We start from the raw sequence: 27675 nt of genomic DNA, 5'->3' as shown, positions 1-27675 counted from the left end.
AAACAGTTTCGGCACGTCCTCCCGAAACTACGAAAGGGAACGTGCAGCTGTTGATGATTTATAGTGGATCATGTTATGTAAACAAATTGGGTAATCACTTCAAAATAATTTGCACAAAATCCAAGGAGAAAAGTGCCGGCTAGTCAAATTGACTGGGCTGCTGGGTTTTGGATGAATTTCAGGTTTTTAATTAGTGGGATTAAAATGTGGACCGTTTGTGTTCAGCCGGGCAAGGCGTTTCCCACCTCTATTCAGATAGGCTCATTATCATATTTTAAATCCTTTCTGTTTATTATTTCCATTTCAAGAGGTATCAAGTAGGCGGCTATAATTTCATACCCAAATTATATTTTTCTGTCATTCACTGTGAGCTCCTGTTGTAGCAAATTATTCTCGGTGAGTCGCCGACTCTTCCTCTCATTTCATATTCTCTCACATTCAATCGGCTATTCTACAGAGTCGTATAATTTCATGCCTAGATGCTCTTTCTCTGCCATCCACTCAGCTGCTGTTATAGGGAGCTTGTTCTACTCTGTAGGGAAGGTAGTGCACAGTGTTGTCTTGTAAGAATCGTCTGTTTTAACCCCCCACGGGCACAGAGTGGGAGACTGGCTGCTTTTTCAAAGCCTAATAGAAAATCCAGTTTGACTTTAATTTATTTTATAGCAATAGGTCCCTTTGCTATATGTTCCGTGCAAATGGATATTACGGATGCCCCATCTCTTTCTAGTTATGTCCCAATTCTATTTGTTTCTCCAGTGGAGATCTTGAAATTATTTCATGGCTGCTTGACATGGTAATTAAATAACTGTGGCATGCATGGAGAACATTATTCCAATTAGCAATATTTTCATAAGGTCTACATTCCAATGAGTAATAACACATTACAGTTGGTTTATCTGTCTTTTCAGACCGACGGGGAGCAAATCTTTATTTTGTCTATTATAAACTGATTACTAACGTGTTTAGAGCAGTAAAAAATACATGTTTTGTCATACCCGTGGTATATGGTCTGATTTCCCACTGCTGTCAGCCAATCGGCATTCATTCACCACCCAGTTTATAATAAGAGAATGATTTCCTCAGATCTTATGAGGTACGCTTTCATTCTCGCTTTCATTCTCTCTCACGCTCTCACACTGCTTTTCAAAATGTCCTTATCTCTCTATCCAGCTCTCTTCTCCTCCTTCTCACAGTTAGGGAGGTCAGAGGTGTGAGACACAGAGTGACTGATTAGTAGCTGTCTACACACAACATTCTCCGTCTCGTCTTGGGTTACCTTTTCCCACGGCTGAAACACAAGAGACTGGTGGTTGCGCTCTGTGTTTTCAACGCCTGCGCTTGGGAGATTCCCTCGTCAGCCACCACCCCCTGTACCCCCCCCCCCCCCGCACGCACACACACCCCAACTCTCCCTAGTACTTGAACTGCCATTGCAGTGAGGTCATTCCTTGGAGAACAAGGGATTGGGGTTGAGAATGAACCCCCTAACAATCAGAGAATATCTTATAAAAACCCAACCGAGAGAGAATATTTTAACTAGATAGAAAACACATTGATGATAAATCTTCTGTTCTTCACCAACATTTGGAATGTTGTCATTCTAGACTTATTTTTATTTCTATCTGCCATTTCTCTTCCAGAATCCCTTTTCATTGCCTTCTCTGCAGTGCATCCCATCAAAATCTCTTCTCAATGATTCATTTGTCTCTCCTGTCTCTCTCTCTCCCAGGGAGATGGCTTTCATTTATTTGAACAGTTCTTGATCTGACCCGACTGTCTCGTCAACACGCCGTGAACCATCCCACTACGGGGCCCCTAATCAAAACCCAGCCAGCTCCTCACAAGAAAGAGAAACCAGAACCACTTCCCTCAGCTCAGTTAGACCACCACACACACACTCGGTGCCAAATGATCTGGTGGAAATTCAACTATAATCAATAGTCTTTGATATCAGTATCGTTGGTTGGTCCTCCAATCAACTAGGCTACATCCCCAGCTGTCAAATAATCTGGTGTTGGGTAGAAGTTAAACGATCATTGTTTATCAGTCAAACTTTATCCAGGTATAGGCAAAGTTTCTTTTTTAAAGTAGGCCTCCCTCCATACAGACCTCATTGCAGTCCTATAGCCACATTACAGGCTAGGCTATATTGTCTTATTTTTCTGTGGCTCCAGAATTGGCAACAAATTAAATATTTTGCATTCTGAACATGTCCTTGGCGTAGTTTCTGTCTGTCTCTCAGTGCATCTTGCTAGTGTTCCATGCATGTGTGAGTCCCGACGGTCAGAGTGCAGTGATATGAATAGTTAATAGGTATTCTTGGTCTGTTATTATAGTCCAGTGTGTGGTGGAAATTGCATCGATTTGGGTGAACGTCCCATATAAAAATAGGCTAAATGTCTGTTTATGTCATGATGTACCAGTCACAGACACTACCAAAGTGGAGTAAAGCAAACACAACACGAAAGAGGCTTTGCCTTTTGAAACCTCCCAGTGCTCCTTCCTAACCGGGCATTCAATTCACCAAGTGCATAAAAATCCATTTGAGACTCACTGTACAATGATGTTCATTATCCAGGCTCGAACTATGCACCCACTGAGGCAGGAGAGGTTGTGGTGTATGTGTGTGTGTGGTTTCCCTTGAACCACCCATGTATAAATCGAGCTATTCTAATCAAGGTATTCTTTCTAGCGAAGGGTGCAGTCATTGCCCATCCTGTAGCATATAGCTGCTCCCAAATGATTGTTTCAGTGAGTGTGTGTGTTCACGTCCCCCGCTCTTTTTTGGAATCCTCCACGCCTGTCAGAGGCTCTCAGTATGGAATGCAAACCTATTGGAGTGAAGCTCATCAGTGTAAAAAAAACAATTAAAAAAATTTACCACACCTCAGCCCTGCCTTTCATTTGGCGTTGGCTAATGGGGAGCCTAATAAAAATAAATCATAATGTCTTTCAATTTTAGCCAACCTCTACCACACCTCACCCTGTTCTTTCTCTCACCTGGAGCCAGCCTAGCCTGTGTTATGCAGCTCCATCATCTGCATTGAGAATGAATGAAACTTCAAAATTCTTTCTTTTTATCTATAGGCTGAATAAGTTGGGAACCTTCGGCTTCTTGCTCATAATTTACGTTTGCTCACGTGGAAATGGTTGGTTCACGTGGCGAGGCAAGAGAACTATCTGCATTTAGTTTTATTCTTGTGAGGATCTGTGCCGTGTGCACAAAAAGGACGACAGTTGTGTTCAAATCATTTTCTGAAGTAAACAGTGAGTGCTTTCCTGCTGTTAGCCTCAAAAGCATTCAAGTCAGCGTTTGTTTGCAATACCAGTTACTCAACAACAAAATCGTTCTTTCCCTGTTCTCAAAGTGAGGCGCTGCTTCGTTCTCCTCAGGAGTACAGCCTGCAAATGTTAATGGCAAAGATGACTCATATCTTCTGTCTTTGAGGAGAAGTAATCTGGAAAGTGAGGCAGCAATTATCATTTACACTCGAGCCAGGTCTCATCTTTCACCAAATGCTAGGTTGCTGCAGGGAGGTTTTTTAGTTTTGGGCCCTGTCATTATTTTCTTATAGAGGGGTGCAAGAACGGAGGAACGTGCGCACGCACGCAAGGGTGTACCTCTGTGGAGTCTGTCTCGCTCTACTGCCTCCTAACATCTCTTCTCCTTTCTCTCCTTTCACCTCTTGTTTTGCAGATGAAGAGAAAGTTGGACCATGGCCCAGAGGTCCGATCTTTCCCTTCAGGAAAAAAGCCCTGCAAAGGCTCCGAGTATCCAAGGTAAAGAACCCCCCCCCCCCCCGTACCTACCTCCCCTACCCTGTTATCCAGTATCCAAGGTAAAGAACCCCCCCCCCCGTACCTACCTCCCCTACCCTGTTATCCAGTATCCAAGGTAAAGAACCCCCCCCCCGTACCTACCTCCCCTACCCTGTTGTCCAGTATCCAAGGTAAAGACCCCTTCCCCCCGTACCTACCTCCCCTACCCTGTTATCCAGTATCCAAGGTAAAGACCCCCTCCCCCCGTACCTACCCCCCCTACCCTGTTGTCCAGTATCCAAGGTAAAGACCCCCTCCCCCCGTACCTACCTCCCCTACCCTGTTATCCAGTATTCAAGGTAAAGACCCCTTCCCCCCGTACCTACCTACCCTACCCTGTTATCCAGTATTCAAGGTAAAGACCCCCTCCCCCCGTACCTACCTCCCCTACCCTGTTTTCCAGTATCCAAGGTAAAGACCCCCTCCCCCCGTACCTACCTCCCTACCCTGTTATCCAGTATCCAAGGTAAAGACCCCCTCCCCCCGTACCTACCTCCCCTACCCTGTTATCCAGTATTCAAGGTAAAGACCCCTTCCCCCCGTACCTACCTACCCTACCCTGTTATCCAGTATTCAAGGTAAAGACCCCCTCCCCCCGTACCTACCTCCCCTACCCTGTTATCCAGTATCCAAGGTAAAGACCCCTTCCCCCCGTACCTACCTACCCTGCCCTGTTATCCAGTATCCAAGGTAAAGACCCCCTCCCCCCGTACCTACCTCCCCTACCCTGTTATCCAGTATTCAAGTTAAAGACCCCCTCCCCCCGTACCTACCTCCCCTACCCTGTTATCCAGTATTCAAGTTAAAGACCCCCTCCCCCCGTACATACCTCCCCTACCCTGTTATCCAGTATCCAAGGTAAAGACCCCCTCCCCCCGTACCTACCTCCCCTACCCTGTTATCCAGTATCCAAGGTAAAGACCCCCTCCCCCCGTATCTACCTCCCCTACCCTGTTATCCAGTATTCAAGGTAAAGACCCCCTCCCCCCGTACCTACCTACCCTGTTATCCAGTATCTAAGGTAAAGACCCCCTCCCCCCGTACCTACCTACCCTACTCTGTTATCCAGTATCCAAGGTAAAGACCCCCTCCCCCCGTACCTACCTCCCCTACCCTGTTATCCAGTATCCAAGGTAAATACCCCCTCCCCCCGTACCTACCTCCCCTACCCTGTTATCCAGTATCTAAGGTAAAGACCCCCTCCCCCCGTACCTACCTCCCCTGCCCTGTTATCCAGTATCCAAGGTAAAGATCCCCTCCCCCCCATACCTACCTCTCCTACCCTGTTATCCAGTATCCAAGGTAAAGACCCCCTCCCCCCGTACCTACCTCCCCTACCCTGTTATCCAGTATCCAAGGTAAAGATCCCCTCCCCCCCATACCTACCTCTCCTACCCTGTTATCCAGTATCCAAGGTAAAGACCCCCTCCCCCCGTACCTACCTCTCCTACCCTGTTATCCAGTATCCAAGGTAAAGATCCCCTCCCCCCCCCATACCTACCTCCCCTACCCTGTTATCCAGTATCCAAGGTAAAGAACCAACCCCCTGTTCCCACCTTCCTACCAGTTAAGGAATAGATTTAGCCTTCCTACCCAATAGACCCAGCAATGCAAATGGTAAAGAAACCCTGACCCAGTTCTGTTGTATCACAGACAGGATCCAGCAGGCAGCCCTCGTTGTCCCTGTAAGTCAGAATATTATGTAGTTATTCACACTAAGACATAATCCTCATAAGAAGTGCTCACCGCAGCGTGTTCCTTACCCATTAAAGTGTACTTCATGCCTTCCTGAGGACCCTGACGAAGCACTGCTGCCTCACTCACTGGCAGCACTGTGCTGCTTCTGCAGCCTTGTAATTGCCACACGTTGGTCTAGCTCTCAATCCCATTAAAAATAAACCCGTTATGAAACAGACCTCATTCTCTTACCTCATACTTTTGTCACTAGGCAGAACGGTGTGAGGAACTGCTGAATGGTTGGTGTGGCGTTTGGCTAGTACCGAATGAGCGCACGCCTTGTGGCTTCCCTTTGGGGGGGTTGACATTGAACTTAATTCTTTGGAACTATGTGCACTTTGAAGTCTGAGGGCGAGAGGCACACTGATAGAAATACCCCTAAAATTCACATTCCAATAGCAGTTCTCTTTCCCCCAAATCAAGTCGATTTTTTAAATATTTTTAGTTGAATAAGAACAAGTTAGTATCCCAAACCAAATTGAATCAAGCTTGTGTGCAGATGCATTTAGTTGATTATTGATAATGGAAACATGGGAATAAACAGCTGGTTTCAGTTCCAGAGAAACTCTTGAAGAGAGCAGGTTCGTATTTATTCATGAACGGCGTGCTGAAACATTTAGCAACGGAAATTTTTATTGCAAGTTTCTTAATTGACGTTCAGGTAGTACCTTCCCGTTTCGTGCCTAGTGAATACGACCTTGGTTCCAGTTCGATTCCAGAGAAACTGTTACATTGAGAAGAGCGCAGGGTTATTCACTAGGAACCAAACGGAAGCAAACTAAATCAAACGGGTAGGAACCTACCTGCAGTTGCCCAATAGATCACGCTGTTTTCATAGCAAAATGTTTTGCTACGTTGTGCACTAATGAACACACCCCAGCTATAGAAACCCAGTTAGTCCCAGGGCTGTTTCTCTCATTAGTATCTGTTGTTTGCTTCTCCATCCACCCAACGTTTGTACTCCTTCTCACTGCTATTGTAATTAGTGAGCCGGAGTGGAAGATAACTGCAGAAGCTGCTACTGCTGCAGTACCTGCACTTTGCCCGCATTTGAAACTATTCATAATGACCTCCGTGTTCCTCGCTATCAATAGAACCCTCCGTTTTTCTTCAGTATAGTATCTTTTCTCATGAAAAATAGATTTTTTTTCTCACGTTCTTACTCTCTCCCTCCCCATCTCTCCATATTTCTCCCCACAGTGCTACAGGGCTGGTCCCCTACCCAGCCACCCCCACCACGTTTGGGCACATCAGGACAGCTAACGGTCAGGGGCAGCAGAGGCGGCGTATCACCTCCATCCCTTCTCCCACAGGTCTCCAGGAATGGCTCCGGACATTTCAGGTGATTAGTTCCCCCTTCGCTCCTCCAATGTCTTCCTGTCACGTCCATCCTCCCCTTCCTAGTGGTCATTTCAGGTGAGTTAGTTCCCCCTTCGCTCCTCCAATGTCTTCCTGTCACGTCCATCCTCCCCTTCCTAGTGGACATTTCAGGTGATTAGTTCCCCCTTCGCTCCTCCAATGTCTTCCTGTCACGTCCATCCTCCCCTTCCTAGTGGTCATTTCAGGTGATTAGTTCCCCCTTCGCTCCTCCAATGTCTTCCTGTCACGTCCATCCTCCCCTTCCTAGTGGTCATTTCAGGTGATTAGTTCCCACTTAGCTCCTCCAATGTCTTCCTGTCACGTCCATCCTCCCCTTCCTAATGGTCATTTCAGGTGATTAGTTCCCACTTAGCTCCTCCAATGTATTCCTGTCACGTCCATCCTCCCCTTCCTAGTGGTCATTTCAGGTGATTAGTTCCCACTTAGCTCCTCCAATGTCTTCCTGTCACGTCCATCCTCCCCTTCCTAGTGGTCATTTCAGGTGATTAGTTCCCACTTAGCTCCTCCAATGTCTTCCTGTCACGTCCATCCTCCCCTTCCTAGTGGTCATTTCAGGTGATTAGTTCCCACTTAGCTCCTCCAATGTCTTCCTGTCACGTCCATCCTCCCCTTCCTAGTGGTCATTTCAGGTGAGTTAGTTCCCACTTAGCTCCTCCAATGTCTTCCTGTCACGTCCATCCTCCCCTTCCTAGTGGTCATTTCAGGTGAGTTAGTTTCTACCCGTTAGCTCCGTTCCTAATTGGCCTCTGCTCCCTGAGGAGTGATGGTTCTAACTAAGTAGCTAATTAAGTAGGTAGTTCCTAGTTGCTCCAGAGTTCCTCCCAACTCCTTTGTTACATATGTCTCCCCCCCCCCCCCCCCCTTGGCCGTCTTCCTTCGAAGCTCTGGAGCGAGAGCTCATCAAAAAGCTGACGTTGCGCCCAATCAATGTTTCCTCAAGCCTTGAAGGTAATTGCTGCCTTGATGTTTTGGCCCACACATTACCATATGCACTGTAGCATGGGATAGGATTTAGCCTACCTGTTTAGAATACAGGCTCCAATATTGTATTTGTGCAGCCAACGCCCGATGTATACTATGTCAACAGTTGAACAGATGTGATCTTTGTTCAGGTAATCCTTTCAAAGCCACATAGTATTTTAGGCCAGTCAGCTTCAAATGACATATTAGCCTATAGTCGAGTTCTAACGTCACAGCCAATAGTCGATAGAGAAATTATTTTGTCTTTCAGGTACTTCCTGTAGTGCCTCAGGTCAGAAATAGTTTATTATATAGGGAATAGGTTGCCATTTCAGGCAAGGCCGTAATGTTCCTTCTCTGCTTTTTGATAGGGCAACAAAAGCCTTGTTGTGTTGAGGCGACTCCACAATGATGACTAGTGCTCAGACATCGGCGATTTGTTTCCAGCATTTTGTTAATATCAAATTCATCGTCAGTAAAGCACCCCTTTCCTCCGAAATGGGAGCAATGCTGAGTTTATTTGACTTGGCAACCAACTCGCTGTAATGCTGCTGCCTTCTTCGCTGAAGTTTTTTTACAGCAGGCTTTGTGGCTGTATTGACTTTGCCCGTCATAAAGGCCAAATCTTTGGGGAAATAAACAGGAAAGAAATTAGAGCTTTAGCTCTGTCTTCAAAGCATTCTCTGAAGGTAATGGCTGCCTAACCGCCACAAAATGTCAAGAAATCTTTTATTCGAAAAATGGCAATTTGCTAATAACATTCCTGCCGGCAACATCTTTCTGCTAATATTGCGGTGATTAACTTTCTTCACGTCTCTGTTTGGTGAATAAACCAGTTTACTGCTATTGTGAAATGTAATCCCATCCTGTAGCGATTTAAAGCCACAGAAGCCAGACTGCATCATAGAGATGTCAAGTTCATTTAACAATTGGATGCCTGTAAGTCTTACTTCAGGATGTTAAGATTCCGCAGCTGTTTAGAACAATGTTGCGTTCAAGGTCGGGCTTCTCCGCTCTGTTTACTTCTGCAACAACTACCTCTAAGATCAGTACCTGCCTCTCCGGGACATGGCATGGCTTCAAACAATTCAGTCAGACATCCGTTGTCAAATATTGTAACATTGCATTTATCGCTTAATCGTTCCCTAAAAACCACTAATCCTGTGAAATAACTTGTCCATGTGAGAACTCGCCCTCTGTGTGTGGGGGTGTGTGGGTTTTTGACAGAGCGGGAGAGCGTGAGAGAGCGAGACTATTGACGTAGTTCACCTGCTATGGCCCCATTTTTGCCTTTCGTCTGACAGCCTGTATTAGAGGCAGCTAAACCCACAACGTGCATTCTGTACATTCTTTCCTGTCCTGGCATGCTCAGACCCTTTTTGTGCTTCCTGTGGAGTGCGAGAGAAATTCAATGAATCCTCTTTAAGAGGTTTTAAGATGAGTGTAGCCAGACGATAATGCTATCCAAATGTCATAACACTGGAAAGAAACATGGTGTTATGTCGTCTGGTTGAAAACCAGGGTTGACTGACCCATGCTTTGTAATCAGTGCCTTAATTCAGTGCGTTACCCGCCAAGCATAAGCAAGCTTTGTAGCTAGCGGTGTTTCTACCCAGAAAGCTAATTCCCAGAGGCATAACCAATGGGTGTTAAGTCGCCTGCCAGCCAGCGCTGAGTAACCATTCAGTAATCCAACCCTTTGCCCTGGTTCGAGGAGTACTGCTTTGAACCCAACTCCCTGATTACCTTCCTAACTACCGGCACAGCCAGCTCCTCCGGTGGCGTCAGTCTAACTGCCAAATTACAGATGCTTTACATGCCCAATGCTTTCCATCCTCCATGCCTCCCTCCATCCTTCTCTTATAATCACTGTGTTACATTTGAGCGCTCTCCCAAAGGGAAAACAACGTTGGCCCCAGCACCTAGACACTTGGTCTAGTTACAACTACAGCCCTTGCTAGCTAAGCTCAACAGTTTGGCTTTGAGCTTCAGGCTGTGAGTGGTGCTGAATATTCAGCCAGGAGAAATCCCCAACGGAGCATAGCTAGGTAATAACAGTGCTGATGAAGGCCAGGCGCTTGATGTGGAAATGGCCTTTTAATGTGCCTGTTGCCTGTGTAGTTAGCGGCGAGGTGCCTTGGGCTAACTGGCTTCTGTTGAGGGAATGTGTTATTCACTTGCGTACACATGACCAAAAGTATGTGGACACCTGCTTGTCGAACATTTTATTCCAAAATCATGAGCATTAATATGGAGTTGGTCCCCCCCTTTGCTGCTTTAACAGCCTCCACTCTTCTGGAAAGGTTTTCCACTAGATGTTTGAACATTGCTGCGGGGACTTGTTTCCATTTAGCCACAAGAGCATTAGTGAGGTCGGGCTCTGATGTTGGGCGATTAGGCCCGGCTCACAGTCGGCGTTCCAATTCATCCCAAAGGTGTTCGATGGGGTTGAGGTCAGGGCTCTGTGCAGACCAGTCAAATTCCATTTCTCTATGGAACTCTTTGCCATGCTGAAACAGGAAAGGGCCTTCCCCCAAACTGCCACAAAGTTGGAGACACAGAATCGTTTTGAATGTCATTGTATGCTGTAGTGTTAAGATAATCCCTTCACTGGAACTAAGGGGCCCGAAACCATGAAAAACAGCCCCGGCTCATTATTCCTCCTCCACCAAACGTTACAGTTGGCACTATGCATTGGGGCAGGTGGTGCTCTCATGGGATCTTCCAAACCCAGATTTGTCTGTCGGACTGCCAGATAACATGATTCATCACTCCAGAGAACATGCTTCCACTGCTCCAGAGTCCAATGGCAGCAAGCTTTACACCACTCCAGCCGACGCTTGGCATTGAGCATGGTGATCTTACGCTTGTGTGCAGCTGCTCGGCCATGGAAACCCATTTCATGAAGCTGTTCTTGTGCTGACGTTGCTTCCAGAGGCAGTTTGGAACTAGGTATTGAGTGTTGCTACCAAGGACAGACTATTTTTACACACTACGTGCTTCATCACTCGGCGGTCCCGTTCTGTGAGCTTGTGTGGCCTACCACTTTGCGGCTAAGCCGTTGTTGCTCCTAGATGTTTCCAATTCGCAATAACAGAACTTACAGTTGACTAGGGCAGAAATTTGACGAACTGACTTGTTGGGAAGGTGGCATCCTATGACAGTGTGCCACGTTAAGTCACAGCTCTTCAGTCAGGCCATTCTACTGCCAGTATTTGTCTATGGAGATTGCATGGCGGTGTTCTCGACTTTATACGCCTGTCAGCAACGGGTGAGGCTGAAATAGCCGAGTTCACTAATTTGAAGGGGTGTCCATATACTTTTGTATATATAGTGTATGCATTGGCACACAAATATACACACTTCTACACCTATGCAAATTGGCTTCAAACACTTTTACATTCCACCACACTTACAGCAAGCACACTTGTATGCCAATACAACGCAACACACTAAAAACAACTACTTTTACAATCAAGTACCATCAACATAACCAACATATAAAGTCCTCTCCATGTACTTCTCTCCTGACCGGTCCTGTGTATTCCACAGCTGGAGTAGTGTACCATCGACACATCCCATCTAACCCTGCTCTCCCTCGTCCTCCTGTGTGTTTTTCAGAGCTGGAGTGGCCCAGAGAAGCTCATGGCGCTGGATGAGTTGATCGACAGCTGTGAGCCCACGCATGTCAAACACATGATGCAAGTTATTGAGCCGCAGTTCCAACGCGACTTCATCTCCCTGCTGCCCAAAGAGGTGACAACCCCTTTATAGCTCTTTATAGAAAGAAAGGGAGGAGGAAGGGGCTACTAACCCTTTCCTCCTCCCTCTCGCTTTCTAACCCCTTCCTCCTCCCTCTCCCTTTCTAACCCCTCCCTCCTCCCTCTCGCTTTCTAGCCCCTTCCTCCTCCCTCTCGCTTTCTAACCCCTTCCTCCTCCCTCTCGCTTTCTAGCCCCTTCCTCCTCCCTCTCGCTTTCTAGCTCCTTCCTCCTCCCTCTCGCTTTCTAACCCCTTCCTCCTCCCTCTCGCTTTCTAACCCCTTCCTCCTCCCTCTCCCTTTCTAGCCCCTTCCTCCTCCCTCTCGCTTTCTAACCCCTTCCTCCTCCCTCTCGCTTTCTAGCCCCTTCCTCCTCCCTCTCGCTTTCTAGCCCCTTCCTCCTCCCTCTCGCTTTCTAACCCCTTCCTCCTCCCTCTCGCTTTCTAACCCCATCCTCCTCCCTCTCCCTTTCTAACCCCTTCCTCCTCCCTCTCCCTTTCTAACCCCTTCCTCCTCCCTCTCCCTTTCTAACCCCTTCCTCCTCCCTCTCCCTTTCTAACCCCTTCCTCCTCCCTCTCCCTTTCTAACCCCTTCCTCCTCCCTCTCGCTTTCTAGCCCCTTCCTCCTCCCTATCGCTTTCTAGCCCCTTCCTCCTCCCTATCGCTTTCTAGCCCCTTCCTCCTCCCTATCCCTTTCTAACCCCTTCCTCCTCCCTCTCGCTTTCTAGCCCCTTCCTCCTCCCTATCCCTTTCTAACCCCTTCCTCCTCCCTCTCCCTTTCTAACCCCTTCCTCCTCCCTCTCCCTTTCTAACCCCTTCCTCCTCCCTCTCCCTTTCTAACCCCTTCCTCCTCCCTCTCGCTTTCTAGCCCCTTCCTCCTCCCTCTCGCTTTCTAGCCCCTTCCTCCTCCCTCTCGCTTTCTAATCCCTAAAGAAGTGAGAACCAAAGCTCCCTTACCACCTCTTTAACTCCCCCAACTGCACGCTCCCATCTCCCCATCCATCCATCCATCCATCCCTGTTGCCCAAAGAGGTGAGAACTGAAAGCTCCCTGAGCTGTCTTCTTATCTCCACTTAACTCATTGGAAATAGCCTTAGTGGCACCTTTCGGTAGGTGTGTCACCCTTCGCTCAAACTGAGGACTAATAACACCGGGCCAATGTGTCTCTGTTCAGGACTCTACGGTCTCAGGGGATCTATCTTAAACAGCCTCCTGTCACTCCTCAGAGAGGTCCTTATCAGAGTGACTGTCTCAGTCTGGCACCTGCCTCCTGTCTGTCAGGTGTGAGGGAGGTCTGGACGGGGAGGGGAAGAGGGGAGAGAAAGGCAAAAGGGAGGGAGTGAGTGAAGGGAGATTTGTGGGAAGTAGTCTGTAATGGGGGAGGGAGTGAGTGAAGGGAGATGTGTGGGAAGTAGTCTGGAATGTTCCATAATGGTCTAAATAGCCTCCCCTCAGCTTGCTCCAGTGGCCAAGCCCCTTCAGACTGTTTTGTTTAGCAGAGGTTGGAACATGAGCCAACTTGTCTTGCTCCCGCTCACTGTTGCCTTGTTTTGCAGAGGTTGGAGCCTCAGGCAGGCAGTCTTGCTCCTGCTCACTGTTGCCTTGTTTAGCAGAGGTTGGAGCCTCAGGCAGGCAGTCTTGCTCCCTCTCACTGTTGCCTTGTTTAGCAGAGGTTGGAGCATGAGGCAGCCTGTCTTGCTCCTGCTCACTGTTGCCTTGTTTAGCAGAGGTTGGAGCCTCAGGCAGGCAGTCTTGCTCCTGCTCACTGTTGCCTTGTTTAGCAGAGGTTGGAGCCTCAGGCAGGCAGTCTTGCTCCTGCTCACTGTTGCCTTGTTTAGCAGAGGTTGGAGCCTCAGGCAGGCAGTCTTGCTCCTGCTCACTGTTGCCTTGTTTAGCAGAGGTTGGAGCCTCAGGCAGGCTGTCTTGCTCCCTCTCACTGTTGCCTTGTTTCTTCCCATTTAGCTGTTTCTGCTTTGCTTCCCATTTGTTCTCTCTTTTCTCTCACTCTCACTCTTTTCTCTCATTCTTTTCTCCTTCTCACTCTTTTCTCCTTCTCACTCTTTTCTCTATTTTCTCACTCTTTTCTCTATTTTCTCACTCTTTTCTCTATTTTCTCACTCTTTTCTCTATTTTCTAGCTCTTTTCTCTTTTCTCGCTCTTTTTTTCTCGCTCTTTTCTCTCTTTCTCTCGCTCTTTTCTCTCCTCTCACTCTTTTTCTCTCGCTCTTTTCTCTCTCACTCTTTTTCTCTCGCTCTTTTCTCTCCTCTCACTCTTTTTCTCTCGCTCTTTTTCTCTTACTCTTTTTCTCTCTCTTTTCTCTCAGTCTCTCAGGCTGGAGTGTGATAGGGTGTGGTAGGCACTAGGCAGAGTAAAGAAGCAGCAACAGAACAAGCCCTGGGGGCAGTTCAGTTGTATCCATATATGGATGAGACAGACACGTAGTAAGATGAAGACACCCTGTAGTACCCTGTTATGTAACCAACTCAATACACAATCAGGGGTTCTGCTGTGCTGCATCGATGAAACACTTTCTAATGCTCTCAATTGCTCTGGATCGTCAATAATGGCTTGGGGATGAGGTATGTTTGAGTTGTAGAGCACTGCTATTGAATTATAGAGCACTGGTATTTTAGGAGGTGTGGGGTTGGTCAACTCGACCCAGACCACCCACTCAACCACGGCAACGCCCTTACGCTGTAAAATAACATTCTCTCCTCCTTTCTCTCTCCTTCCCTCCATCCTTCCTCTCCTCCGTCAGTTGGCCCTGTACGTGCTGTCGTTCCTTGAGCCCAAGGACCTGCTGCAGGCCGCTCAGACCTGTCGTTACTGGAGGATCCTGGCTGAGGACAACCTCCTCTGGAGGGAGAAGTGCCGGGAGGAGGGTCAGTCTAGACGCACTTAGCCAATAGGAATCACTGAACCGGTATACAGGCACAAGCACTGGCCAAAAGGAACATGCTGAAGTAGTTTCAGACTATGATTGACACCAGCATTGGCCAATATGATCAATCTTGAACAATGGTCAGACTAGATTGACAATGGCCTGAGCAAACGGTAGATATTCTGCGTTCTGACGCAGTCTCGGACTGACACTGCTCCTCTCCTCTCATCTCTCCACAAGCAGGCATTGATGAGCCTCTAGCCTTCAAGAAGAGGAAAATCACCAAGCCGGGCTTCACCCACAGCCCCTGGAAGTGTGCGTACATCAGGCAGCATAGGATAGACACCAACTGGAGGAGAGGAGACCTCCGATCACCCAAGGTAGACATTTTGTCTTTGCTTCCCTTTATTCTCAACATTTTATATAAGTAAACAGTAAGGCACCTCGGGAGATTGTGGTATACGGCCAATCTTATGCACAACGCAACGCGGAGTGCCTGGATACAGCCTTTAGCCGTTGTGTATTGGCCGTATACCACAAACCACCGAGTTGCCTTATTGCTATTATAAACTGTTTACCAATGTAAAAATGCATGTTTTGTCATACCCGTGGTATGCGGTCTGATATACCACAGCTGTCAGCCAATCAACATTTAGGGCTAAAACCACCCAGTTTATAATATAGATAATACTGTGTGGCAAATAAAATTATCATTAGCCCACAGTATTTAACTCTGCTTCAGTTCTCAACTTTGGAGTTGCTGGTTTTGTATAAAACTTAGAATCTAAAGCCTTTCTTCGTTCCTCATTAGACGGTTTCATTATATCTTAACACTCCCTTGAGACTCGTATGGATTTTATATAAAGCGGCTTTGAATTAGATCAGGCGTCCAAGTCGATAAGGCTCTTATGTTGGGTTTTATTAGAAGCCATGGGTGGGTCAGTTCTCAACCTCTCCTAAAGAAGATTTTGGTAGTGACAGTTCTTATTTCTTATAGATAGTTTTTTTTTTATGGTAGTTCTTCTCTAGAGCTCGACATGACCTCAATTCTACATCAAACTGCTATTTCTTGAGTGTTTTCAGAGTTTAAATTGAGCATGACTAGCAAGGGAGAGTGATCTTCCTAATATGCCTCGTATGGCTAATTTAGCTAATTTCAAAAAGCCCTCAGGTCCTTTTGTGACTGTAGACGGAGTAGTGGCTGACGTAACCGTGGTTACCCCGCTTGCTCTTCACACTCCCCTGCGTCTGTCTGTAAGGCGCTCTGTCATTGGCCGAGTCTGCAGTTCTGTGGCCCCCGTGTCCGTCAGCTGAGTTTACACACACATACACTCACAGCCGAGTTTACACACACACAAGTCATTTTGAACAGGGGGTCTCTGTACACCTGCAAAGCGCCGTCGTGACATTTACCTCAAGTCTTTGATCTCTGGAGAAATGCAGCCTTGTCATTGTTCCTGTTTGGTTCTTGACATTTTATCTTATTCTCCTTCACTCCGTCCTCTCCTTCTCCCTGTCATCCATCTCTCTCTCCCTCCATCCCTCTGTCCTCTCTAGGTGCTTAAGGGTCATGATGACCATGTCATCACCTGCCTCCAGTTCTGTGGTAACCGCATCGTCAGCGGCTCTGACGACAACTCGCTCAAGGTCTGGTCGGCTGTCACAGGAAAGGTACGACTGTCACTCATCCCTCGCTCTCCAACCCCCACATTGAAACTAGTCCAAACCTTTTTGACCACAGAATGTAGAAAATCGCCGTTGTCTCAGTTGTAGACTGGTATTGTGCTGGTATGTAGACTGGTATGGTGCTGGTATGTAGACTGGTATGGTGCTGGTATGTAGATTGGTATTGTTTTGTTCTGGGGACTATGAATAGGAGTTTAAAAAGTGATAGTGTCTCTAAGTCTCATTGGTTGTTCCATCCCACTGCATCTCAGTGTCATGTGGAATGCAATACACATAGTAATGAGTTCCTATTCTGAAGGAACACATTACAGCTGGTCTATTTCTCATTACCGTCTCATTGATCTGTAATGAAGCATGTTAGCAGGAAGTCAATCCACATGCTATGGCAGCTCTTTAAATGACTTAGTGTGTCTTCACTCAATACCTCAGATTCATGGTCATGGGTTTGTATTGATTTTTGCATTTAAGGTTTACTCAAATTCATAGGCTACAGTATACTGCATACTGGAGATTTTACACAAATGATACCGCTTGATGCTCCAGAATCTCCCTGAGACCCTGACCAGATTGCAATTGATTAGTGACATCATTCAACATTGGCACATAACACCACCTGTCCTGCAATACTGCAGCATATTGTCTGGAATCCATTTTGTTCTCTCTTCCTCCTCCTGCATGTAGTTTTTGTCCCGAATGTCACCCTATTCTCTATGTAGTGCACTACTTTTGACCAGCCACCTATGGGCCCTGGTCAAAAGTAGTGCACTACATAGGGGACAGGGTACCGTTGGAGATTCAGCCTTAGCCATTGTGCGGAGAGCCAGTGAAAGATCTGTGTCGTCAGACAGGCGAGGGAGGGGCTTTTGGTATTCATGGCTGGGACTGATGCGGGACACGTGCCTTGTGTTGCTGGTTTATAGGGTCTACTAAAATGGTGGCGTTGGTGTGGGCCTCGCTGAGAGAGGGAGAGCAAGAGGTAGGGAGGCTCAGGGAGTATTGTAAATCACCTCTTCCCTGGTCTTCACCAACTCCATTTTCACTGGAGCTCTTAATGAAATTTCTCCTTTAGGACAAAGCTCTCTGGCTTTTTAAAGTGCAAGGAGAACGACTAAAGGGAAGGAACAACACGTTTCAGACATGGTTCTATCCTTGCATGGACAATTACAAATACACTCTGAATGCGTCAGTGGTGCCCAGGTGCATGAAACACTGAAAAAAAGAGGCAGCGTCGTGTCTCATAGCTGAAAAGCTTCCTCCCTGTTGATTGAATTGGGCACTCAGCCAAGCAGTGATTATACAGTCTGTCGGTCTCTCTCAGCGTTGTGCTGATGTGAACAGATCAGTACCAAGGGCATCTGATCGTGAAGCCATGCAGATTGTCTCTCTTCACACCACCAACATTAGGGTAATGTCCATCCGGATGACTTGTAACTCTCAGGTTAATGCTGCAGTGACTTGCTCACACCATGCTGTGAAGACAGAGGTCAGAACAGGTGTGTGCGTGATTAGTCATCGTAACCCAGCAGTCTGGCCCGAGGCCATTCTCTTCCCACGTCCCACGATGCACCTGGGCTGGATCCACAAACACCGCCCCCACCCCTCCCTCCCTGCCGTGTGGTTGGTTACCTTTTATGCCCCAACCAGCTGTTCCTGTGCCAGATTTGTTCATTTCACTATGACAGTCGAGGTCAGAGCTGTAGAAAGGTGTGCTGATCCTAAATCAGTTTGGAAGAATCTAGAGAGCATCTTCGCCTGAGCCAGATTAGTAAGTTTGCTCTTGTTTGTTGAAGTCAGGACTGAAGCAATTTGAGCTGATCCTAGATCAGTCGTTAAACCGCTGGTGGATAGATCTCCATTGCAAGAAGAGGAAAAAATAGATTTCCTTTATTTGTGCTCTCTCTTGCTCTCTCTCTTGCTCTCTTTTGCTTTCTCTTTCTCGCGCTCTCTCTCGCTATCTCTCTCTCGCGCTCTCTTTTGCTCTCTCTCGCGCTCTCTTTTGCTCTCTCTCGCGCTCTCTTTTGCTCTCTCTCGCGCTCTCTTTTGCTCTCTCTCGCGCTCTTTTGCTCTCTCGCGCTCTCTTTTGCTCTCTCTCGCACTCTCTTTTGCGCTCTCTTTTGCTCTCACGCGCTCTTTTGCTCTCACGCGCTCTTTTGCTCTCACGCGCTCTCTTTTGCTCTCTCACGCGCTCCCTCTTTTGCTCTCTCACGCGCTCCCTCTTTTGCTCTCTCACGCGCTCCCTCTTTTGCTCTCTCACGCGCTCCCTCTTTTGCTCTCTCGCGCTCCCTCTTTTGCTCTCTCGCGCTCCCTCTTGCTCTCTCTTTTGCTCTCGCTCACTCTCTAGCTCTTTTGCCCGCTCTCGCTCTCTGCAGTGCCCTTACATTCACCATCAATCATCTCTCGCCGTGACAAGCCAGGCTTGTTTTGACCTGACCCCTGGATGACCCCTGCCAAAGAATAGTCCAGAGCTGCTACCGGATTCTTCTTCCTGATCCTGCTTCTGTTTCCACAGCAAATAGCCAAAATGTCTGCCTGGCTGCCAGACAGGACTTTAGCTTCTCTCTCTCCTCTTTCTTTACAGATTGTCTGACCTTGGGTTGTGGGTGTTCTTATTTATTCTTGCGTGTGTGTGGGTGGGAGTACGTACGTGTGGGTGGGAGTATGTACGTGTGTGGGTGGGAGTGTGTGTGTGCGCGTAGGAGTGTGTACGGAAGTGTGTGTGTGTGGGAGTGCGTAGGAGTACGTGTGGGAGTGTGTGTGTGGGAGAACATGCGTGTGTGTGGGAGAACATGCGTGTGTGTGGGAGTACGTGGGAGTGCGCGTGTGGGGGTGAGTGCGCGTGTGGGGGTGAGTGCGCGTGTGGGGGTGAGTGCGCGTGAGGGGGTGGGTGCGCGTGTGGGGGTGAGTGCGCGTGTGGGGGTGAGTGTGGGGGAGAGTGCGCGGGTGTGTGGGAGTACATGCGTGGGAGTGCGCGTGTGTGTGGGAGTACGTGTGTGTTATGCCTGTGTGTGGGAGTGTATGTGTGTGTGCCCTCGCTTGTGTGTTTCCTCTCCTACCTTGGTGTTCCACTCCAAGTCCCAGCTTAAGTGGCGTAAACCTTCAGCCTCACAGGAGCTCAGGGAAGCCTATTCCTGCCCAGCTTTCAGCAGCTAACATCCAGACTAAGGGCTTATTCACCACTGGATCAATAGGAGATGGAGAGAAACCCACGCTTGAAAATGGACCTTGAAAGACATGCTTTTCACTCTTTCAAGTGATGTGTCAATGCAAGCTGCTACTTTGAGAAGGTTTTCGCTCTTCCGCTGTTGTTTTACTGGGATATTACAGAGGGACAATGTTGACTCCCTCTCTAGACTGGCCTCCATGTCCGTCTGAAGCATCTATCTCTTTTTTTTAGTTCTGTTGTCCTTCAGCTGCAGCCCACAAGGTCTCGGTCCGGACTCTCTCTGTTTGGTTTGGGGACGCTTTTATTTTGATGAAGATGAGCTGGAACAGACAGGAATGTCACAACCCGAGTGTTTTGAATTCCTCTGTCCCAAAGAGGATGTGCAGTCTGAATATGACTTCGTTATCCCAGCCACTGGATTCAGTGATTAGACCAAGCTTGTGTCCAAAATGGCACCCTATTCCGTATATAGTGCACTACTTTTGGCGAGGGTTCTGTCCCTGACCGGTAGAGAGGGGAGTAGTCAAGTGAATGAAATAATCTGCTGAACATGTTCTAATGTAGAGAACAAACACAGTGCAAAGCCTACTGTTTAGAACGAATGTGATGGACCTCCTATTCCTTTTATGGCATGTTCAGCCCCCCAGTTGCATTTCTCAAAGTAGCACCTGGCATTGATACATCACTTGGAACAAAATGGAACAAGGCACGTGTCTGGTGCTGTCGTGTCCTCCATAGATTTTCCCTGTTAGACATGGCTCGCATGTACAACGTATCCCATCCAGCAACATTTACCATTTCATTTCCATCGTGCGTCACAGCAGACATTCTTCAGATCAGATAATGGATCTTCCACTGGAATTTAGCCTTTCATGTCGCCAATGAAAGATTCCATCATTATCTAAGACTAGGATTGTTATTCTTGTCCTTTAGATACCAGAGGGGTTTCTCTCTCACTCCGTCAGTACTATCATACAGTATGGGAGTGATTCAGGACACCCCAACTGTGAGCAATCAAGACATGATTGCACCAGCAGATTACTCAACGAACGCTTCCTTACTCATCTCCTTGAGAGACTGGCTTGCGTCCCAAATGGCAACCTATGCCCTTTATAGTGCACTACTTTTGACCAGGGCCCACCGTAGGGTGCCATTTGGGAAGCACAAACCTGGAATTCCGCATTGCTCTGCGGCTAAGTAAGATAACAGGACGCCATTGGAGTTCTGTTAAGACCGTTTGCTTTGAGACTGAAGAAGAGGAGGCTAGAAACCACAATGCCGTGAAATGATGGTCTGGGCTTAGACGGAGAGCTGCTTCGGTTTGGCTTCATTGTTGATGCTCTTTTTTTAATCTTTTTTAATCTTTTTTTTTTTTACATATTAGCATTTTGCTTACTGCTGCCCCAGACTTTTAAATTGTCTGTTAGTTTTCCTCAGTCTGCCTGTCTTCAGTAGCCTAGCGATCGGATGTTGTCGTGGAATATGGTGCTGGCTGCTGAGTCCGTCTGAGGCCTGCACCTTTGTCTTTGCTGCCCTTCGCTTTCAATGAGAGCTGTCAAGCTTCGATCTACACACACGGTACACACACACTGTACACGCAGCCAGTGCTTCAAAGGCTGTCTGTCTGTGTGCTGGAGCAGTGAAAAGTCCTTGTGCCCGTCAACAGACAACTCTGCTGCCTGTCACACACACTCCGCTGCCTGTCAGGCTGATCTAAAATGGCAGGCAGATTCCCTCTATCACAGAGAGGAAAGGCAACACACACACACACTCTAGCTGTGTATTCCTGGTTCACCTTCACCTCAGATAATAACATGAGGAGCTCCAGACATTACTAATTGAGTGTATGCCTCATAATGAGGCCATTGATCTCCTTGTATATGAGAACTACATGTATTGAACTGAAGCAACACATTCAATGTTTTAAAAATCTGACGCGTTTCGGCTGCATGGCCTTTTGTCAGGGAGTACAAAGAAATAATACAATGTCCTCTTTTGAACAGCTTTTCCAATTAGCCCTAATTGGAAGAGGGAGTGGTTACAAAATTGATTGGACAACACCTAGTAAGCAATACTATACACATTAAAAAGTGAAATACTGTAGCCATGTTATCATGAATATACAACTCCAAGCTAGAAGTATCAGAACACTTAGAAAGGTAGTTTTTTTTTAAACGTTGTTTCTATTGAACATACCATACAAATAAAGGCATTTTAATGAATTATATGAAGAGTGCCTTGGTCCTCCTTTCTTTTTGATGACCAATTTACCCCTTTTACCAAAGAGCACCTTCTATCTACCAAAATGTACTATTGTGTACCTTAGTCGCGATTCCCTTCCTCCTCTTTCTACATTCAATGTTTATTTTATTGAAATCTAATTGATTGTTCTGGTTGGGGTTATGTCTCATCTTTGTAGACTGTGTTTTGACATGTGTGTCGTTGTGAGAGACTGTTAGCCTTTCTGATCTCCCCATCCCGGATCCGGGATCGTGAATACAGACTCAAGCTCATTACCATAACGCAACGTTAACTATTCATGAAAATCGCAAATGAAATGAAATAAATATGCTAGCTCTCAAGCTTAGCCTTTTGTTAACAACACTGTCATCTCAGATTTTCAAAATATGCTTCTCAACCATTGCAAAACAAGCATTTGTGTAACAGTATTGATGGCTAACGTAGCATTTAGCATTAGCATTCAGCTGGCAACATTTACACAAAAAAACAGAAAAGCATTCAAATAAAATCATTTACCTTTGAAGAACTTCAGATGTTTTCAATGAGGAGACTCTCAGATAGCAAATGTTCAGTTTTTCCTGAAAGAATATTTGTTTAGGACAAATTGCTCCGTTTTCTGCGTCACGTTTAGCTATGAAAAAACCCCTGTATCCAGGATTGTGTAAATCTATCAGCATGCTCATTAGCATAACACAACGTTAACTATTTATGAAAATCGCAAATGAAATGAAATAAATATGCCATCTCTCAAGCTTAGCCTTTTGTAAACAACACTGTCATCTCAGATTTTCAAAATATGCTTCTCAACCATAGGAAAACAATCATTTGTGTAAAAGTAGCTAGCTAGCGTTAGCATTTCGCGTTAGCATTTAGCGTTAGCATTAGCGTTAGCATCCAGCACGCAACATTAACAAAAACATAAAAGCCTTCAAATAAAATCATTTACCTTTGAAGAACTTCTGATGTTTTCAATGAGGATACTCTCAGTTAGATAGCAGATGCTCAGTTTTTCCAAAAAGATTCCTTGTGTATTAGAAATAGCTCCGTTTTATACATCACATTTGGCTACCAAAAAAAATCCGAAAATTCAGTCCTCAAAACGCGAACTTTTTTCCAAATTAACTCCATAACTCCATAATAACATGGCAAACGTTGTTTAGAATCAATCATCAAGGTGTTTTTCACATATCTCTTCATTGATACATTGTTCTTGGACACATGCTTTCTCCCCTGAATCAAATGGTAAAGTAGAAGCAGCTGGCAATTGCGCACCGAATTCGACGCAGGACACCAGGCGGACACTTGGAAAATGTAGTCTCTTATGGTCAATCTTCCAATGATATGCCTACAAATACGTCACAATGCTGCTAAGACCTTGGGCGAACGACAGAAAGTGTAGGCTCATTCGTTGCGCAATCACAGCCATATAAGGAGAGAATGGAAAACAGAGCTTCAGAAATTCTGCTAATTCCTGGGTGATGCATCATCTTGGTTTCGCCTGTAGAATGAGTTCTGGGGCACTTACAGACAAAATCTTTGCAGATTCTGAAACTTCAGAGTGTTTTCTTTCCAAAACTGTCAAGAATATGCATAGTCGAGCATCTTTTCGTGACAAAATATCGCGCTTAAAACGGGAACGTTTTTTATCCAAAAATGAAATAGCGCCGCTAGAGCTCTAACAGGTTAGCCTATGTTATTATGTTCATACTAATCGGCGTATCCAGACCTGGCATGTCCCCACAAGCTAGATGTGGAATCACAGCTGAGAGCGTGACTAACATGGATCAACGGCAGGTCTGTGTTGACCTTCAAACAGAAACTTCTGAGGCCGTGTCATCAAGACCCAGGAATGCATGCGGAGGTCTTATCACGTAGAGTTTACACCCTTCTCCTGTGTAACGGGGCCATTTGCACAGTGCTGAGAAAAACCTTGTTCTCTCAGTTTATTCACTTTATCCCTCCTCCATTGTCCTTGAAAGGACATCTCTCTTTTTCATGTTTTCCCTCCCACCCTCTCTCCCTCCCCCACCCTCTCTCTCCCTCCCCCACCCTCTCTCTCCCTCCCCCACCCTCTCTCTCCCTCAACCACCCTCTCTCTCCCTCCCCCACCCTCTCCCTCCCCACCCTCTCTCTCCCTCCCCCCACCCTCTCTCCTTCCCTCCCCCCACCCTCTCTCCTTCCCTCCCCCCACCCTCTCTCCCTCCCTCCACCCTCTCTCCCTCCCTCTCTCCTCCCTCCCCCACTCTCTCCCTCCTCCCCCACTCTCTCCCTCCTCCCCCACCCTCTCTCTCCCTCCCCCACCCTCTCTCTCCCTCCCCCACCCTCTCTCTCCCTCCCCCACCCTCTCTCTCCCTCCCCCACCCTCTCTCTCTCCCTCCCCCACCCTCTCTCTCTCCCTCCCCCACCCTCTCTCTCTCCCTCCCCCACCCTCTCTCTCTCCCTCCCCCACCCTCTCTCCCTCTCCCTCCCCCACCCTCTCTCTCTCTCCCTCCCCCACCCTCTCTCTCTCCCTCCCCCACCCTCTCTCTCTCCCTCCCCCACCCTCTCTCTCTCCCTCCCCCACCCTCTCTCTCTCCCTCCCCCACCCTCTCTCTCTCTCTCCCTCCCCCACCCTCTCTCTCTCTCTCTCCCTCCCCCACCCTCTCTCTCTCTCTCTCCCTCCCCCACCCTCTCTCTCTCTCCCTCCCCCACCCTCTTTCTCTCTCCCTCCCCCACCTTCTCTCTCTCTCTCCCTGCCCCACCCTCTCTCTCTCTCTCCCTCCCCCACCCTATCTCTCTCTCCCTCCCCCACTCTCTCTCTCTCTCCCTCCCCCACCCTCTCTCTCTCTCCCCCACCCTCTCTCTCTCCCTCCCCCACCCACCCTCTCTCTCTCTCCCACCCACCCTCTCTCTCTCTCTCTCTCTCTCCCACCCTCTCTCTCTCTCCCTCCCCCACCCTCTCTCCCTCCCCCACCCACCCTCTCTCTCTCTCTCCCTCCCCCACCCTCTCTCCCTCCCACAACCTCTCTCCCTCCCCCACCCTCTCTCCCTCCCCCACCCTCTCTCTCTCTCCCACCCTCTCTCTCTCTCCCACCCTCTCTCCCTCCCACCCTCTCTCCCTCCCTCCCCCACCCTCTCTCTCTCCCTCCCCCACCCTCTCTCTCTCTCCCTCCCCCACCCTCTCTCTCCCTCCCTCCCCCACCCTCTCTCTCTCCCCCCCACCCTCTCTCTCTCTCCCTCCCCCACCCTCTCTCTCTCTCTCCCACCCCCACCCTCTCTCTCCCTCCCCCACCCTCTCTCTCCCTCCCCCACCCTCTCTCTCTCTCCCCCACCCTCTCTCTCTCTCCCCCACCCTCTCTCTCTCTCCCCCACCCTCTCTCTCTCTCCCCCACCCTCTCTCTCTCTCCCCCACCCTTTCTCTCTCTCCCTCCCCCACCCTCTCTCCCTCCCCCACCCTCTCTCTCTCTCTCTCCCCCACCCACCCTCTCTCTCCCTCCCCCACCCACCCTCTCTCTCCCTCCCCCTCTCTCTCCCACTCCCTCTGTACCTCTGAGTCATAATGAGATCTTGGGTAACCACCAGGTCTGTTCAAATGCATGCGGCAGCAAGAAAACACCTCTGTACACAAACATTCCTCTCCAGCATATAGGCTCCTTACATCTGACCTCTACTGGGCTGTGAGCTCTGTCTGATAAACACAACAAGGTCTGCAAACTGGCCTCGTCTGAGTTTCCCGCTAACGTTGTCTAGCCTCGTATATATGTGACCATCTTGTTATTTTGCACTGTGCAGCTTTCTCATAGCCTTGTAATAGACCCTGTTTGTTTATCTCCCGGGGCTAGCGGGCTAGCCTTTTACCTTTACTTAGCATCACCTGTCTGTTGGCATCCTCGCTTAGTCAGTCAGCCGACCTGGTTTTGTCGGTTTGTTTTGTGTTCTGAAGACTGCGTTCTGGGAAAGGTGACCATTATGGGAAGGAGACAACTGTCAGCAGGCACAGTAGAAAAACAACATGGTCTCCCCAATTGAAAGATAACTGTGGGGAAGAGCAATACAGGGTACTTTTCCAACATTTTAACGCCAAGGATCAAAGGATTCAGGAAGGAAGTGTAATGCAAAAATAGAGCACTTGATCAAACCCTTGGTCTTCAAACCTGCCCCTAACAGGCCCTCGAGGAAGAATGCCTAATCTTCCTCTGAGACGCAGAGAGATGCCTCTTAATATTTGTTCAACACAGGCAGATAAATAGTCACCTTAGCCTCCACTTTCAGGGGTCCTTCCCTCCTTGACTCTGAAGTAGGCTGTAATCACCCGAGAGCAGGGGAGAAAGCTTCCACGTTCTTGGAACCCGAATGTCAGAACCCTGGGCTTGTTTTGCTTGGGAGTCCATCACCCTGGTAACATACTTGCTGTGTGTTGAGTACTTTGACTCAGGACAGTGGTTTGATGTGATGCACTCAAAAAGATGTATACATATAATACTGATCTCATTCAATGCATTCATGACCACAACCTGGTACTATGTTGACAGCTGAACGAACAACATGCCAAGAACCTCCACTGTATTTTACCCACTATCTATTTGACAGTTTACTGTTGTTGACAGTCACTGTTAGTTGGTGATCAACTCGCTCAGTCATAGCAGAAGCTTTCATCTCATTATATCCTGCTTTGAACCATTACTAATTGTCTCCTCCTCTTCCCACAATATAACCGTTATGAAGCTGAGCAAATGGAGGCCTGACTGCAGTTAGACAAATAGCTCGTGACATTGGCGAGAAAAGGTTACGTCCCAAAGTTAATGAAGCGTCCCTGTTTATCACAGGAGAGCAAGGGAGATGGATGGAGAGTGGAACTGAGATGGGAGAGTGAGAGAGAGAGAGACTGCAGTTACACCCTACTCACTCACCTCAATAAAACCCCTGCCCCCCCGCTTTGCCTTGACGGTCGCTGGACGCTCACCACTTTATCAGCTTCAGTCAGGAGGTCACGTGTTTTACACCCTCCGCGACACGTCCCGGCACGGATCATAACGCCCCCGGAACAGACTGGTTCCTCCGGTTTACCATCCCATCCCCAAAAAATCTAATTAAATTCGAGGGATAATTACATTTAGCGGGATAATGGCTATGGAGGCCGTTACAAATTGAATAGAATAGATTGGAAAGATTTCTTTAATCACTGTACTGTAATCAATAGCTAATCTAGCTTTGCAAATTAGGAAGAATGGGTCCCTTTTTTGGAAGGCTTTGTCACCACCTGTACTCCAGACTTGGGTTCAAATACTATTTGAACTCTTTCAAATACTTAGTGGTTGCTCGAGTCTGCCTAGCGTGTCAGATGGTCGGGTTTTGCACGTTTCCAGCTAATGTGTTGGTTAGATTGCACCAGCAAAGCCCAATAAAGCCCAGAGAAAGTATTTGAACCCCAGGACTTCCATCTTCTTGGAACAACAGAAGGAAATGGCTCCTCATTCAACTGTAGATGAGTATAAATCAATTCCCTTAGACGGAGAAAGGTCAATATAATACATTTTATCCCCCTCCTGTGCTGCAGTTACTTGTGGATTGACTTGACTAAAGGTTTTTAGGAAAGATCAGAACAATTTAAATTCACTTTGTTATACCTTCTGAATGGAACGTGATCTCAGCCTGATATCCCATCCTGTCTTCAACTAGACTTTCATCCAATCATCGGAGGGTCAATCTCAAACTTGAGTGAAATTATTTTCTTACATTACTTCAAAACTCTAAAGATATATATACATATTTATATATTTTTTATAAATAATATAATAATAATATAATAATAATAATAATAATAATAATAATAATATAATAAATATAATAAAGGGAACACTAAAATAACACATCCTAGATCTGAATGAATGAAATATTCTTATTAAATACTTCTTTCTTTACATAGTTGAATGTGCTGACAACAAAATCACACAAAAATTATCGATGGAAATCAAATTTATCAACCCATGGAGGTCTGGATTTGGAGTCACACTCAAAATTAAAGTGGAAAACCACACTACAGGCTGATCCAACTTTGATGTAATGTCC

General features: G+C 47.3%; 1 protein-coding gene and 1 long non-coding RNA gene across 11 annotated transcripts in view; one reads left to right on the top strand and one right to left on the bottom strand.

The window, feature by feature from the left end:
- LOC149975112 (uncharacterized) overlaps positions 1-22705 on the bottom strand; it is a 49707-nt gene extending 27002 nt beyond the window's left edge. The window contains exons 1-2 of the long non-coding RNA XR_016488817.1: positions 22574-22705; positions 22144-22205 (exon numbers count right to left, since the gene is read on the bottom strand). This is a non-coding gene — a long non-coding RNA (uncharacterized LOC149975112). The remainder of the gene's footprint in view (positions 1-22143; positions 22206-22573) is intronic.
- fbxw7 (F-box and WD repeat domain containing 7) overlaps positions 1-27675 on the top strand; it is a 203649-nt gene that overhangs the window by 164701 nt on the left and 11273 nt on the right. For 4 of the 10 annotated variants that reach the window (XM_090210444.1, XM_090210451.1, XM_090210447.1 and 1 more), the window contains 6 exons: positions 3701-3783; positions 6760-6901; positions 11521-11655; positions 14415-14538; positions 14781-14917; positions 16095-16208. In XM_090210444.1, the coding sequence (XP_090066570.1) occupies positions 3701-3783; positions 6760-6901; positions 11521-11655; positions 14415-14538; positions 14781-14917; positions 16095-16208 (735 nt within the window). Of the gene's footprint in view, positions 1-3700; positions 3784-6759; positions 6902-11520; positions 11656-14414; positions 14539-14777; positions 14918-16094; positions 16209-18564; positions 18768-27675 lie in introns of those variants that run through there. The other 6 variants (XM_090210443.1, XM_090210449.1, XM_090210446.1 and 3 more) reach the window with 3 other exon arrangements.

This window comes from Oncorhynchus mykiss, chromosome 19 (genome assembly GCF_057628025.1).
Source record: "Oncorhynchus mykiss isolate SJ-2025 chromosome 19, ASM5762802v1, whole genome shotgun sequence".
Taxonomy (NCBI): domain Eukaryota; kingdom Metazoa; phylum Chordata; class Actinopteri; order Salmoniformes; family Salmonidae; genus Oncorhynchus; species Oncorhynchus mykiss.
This window is presented reverse-complemented; position numbering and strand designations above follow the sequence as displayed.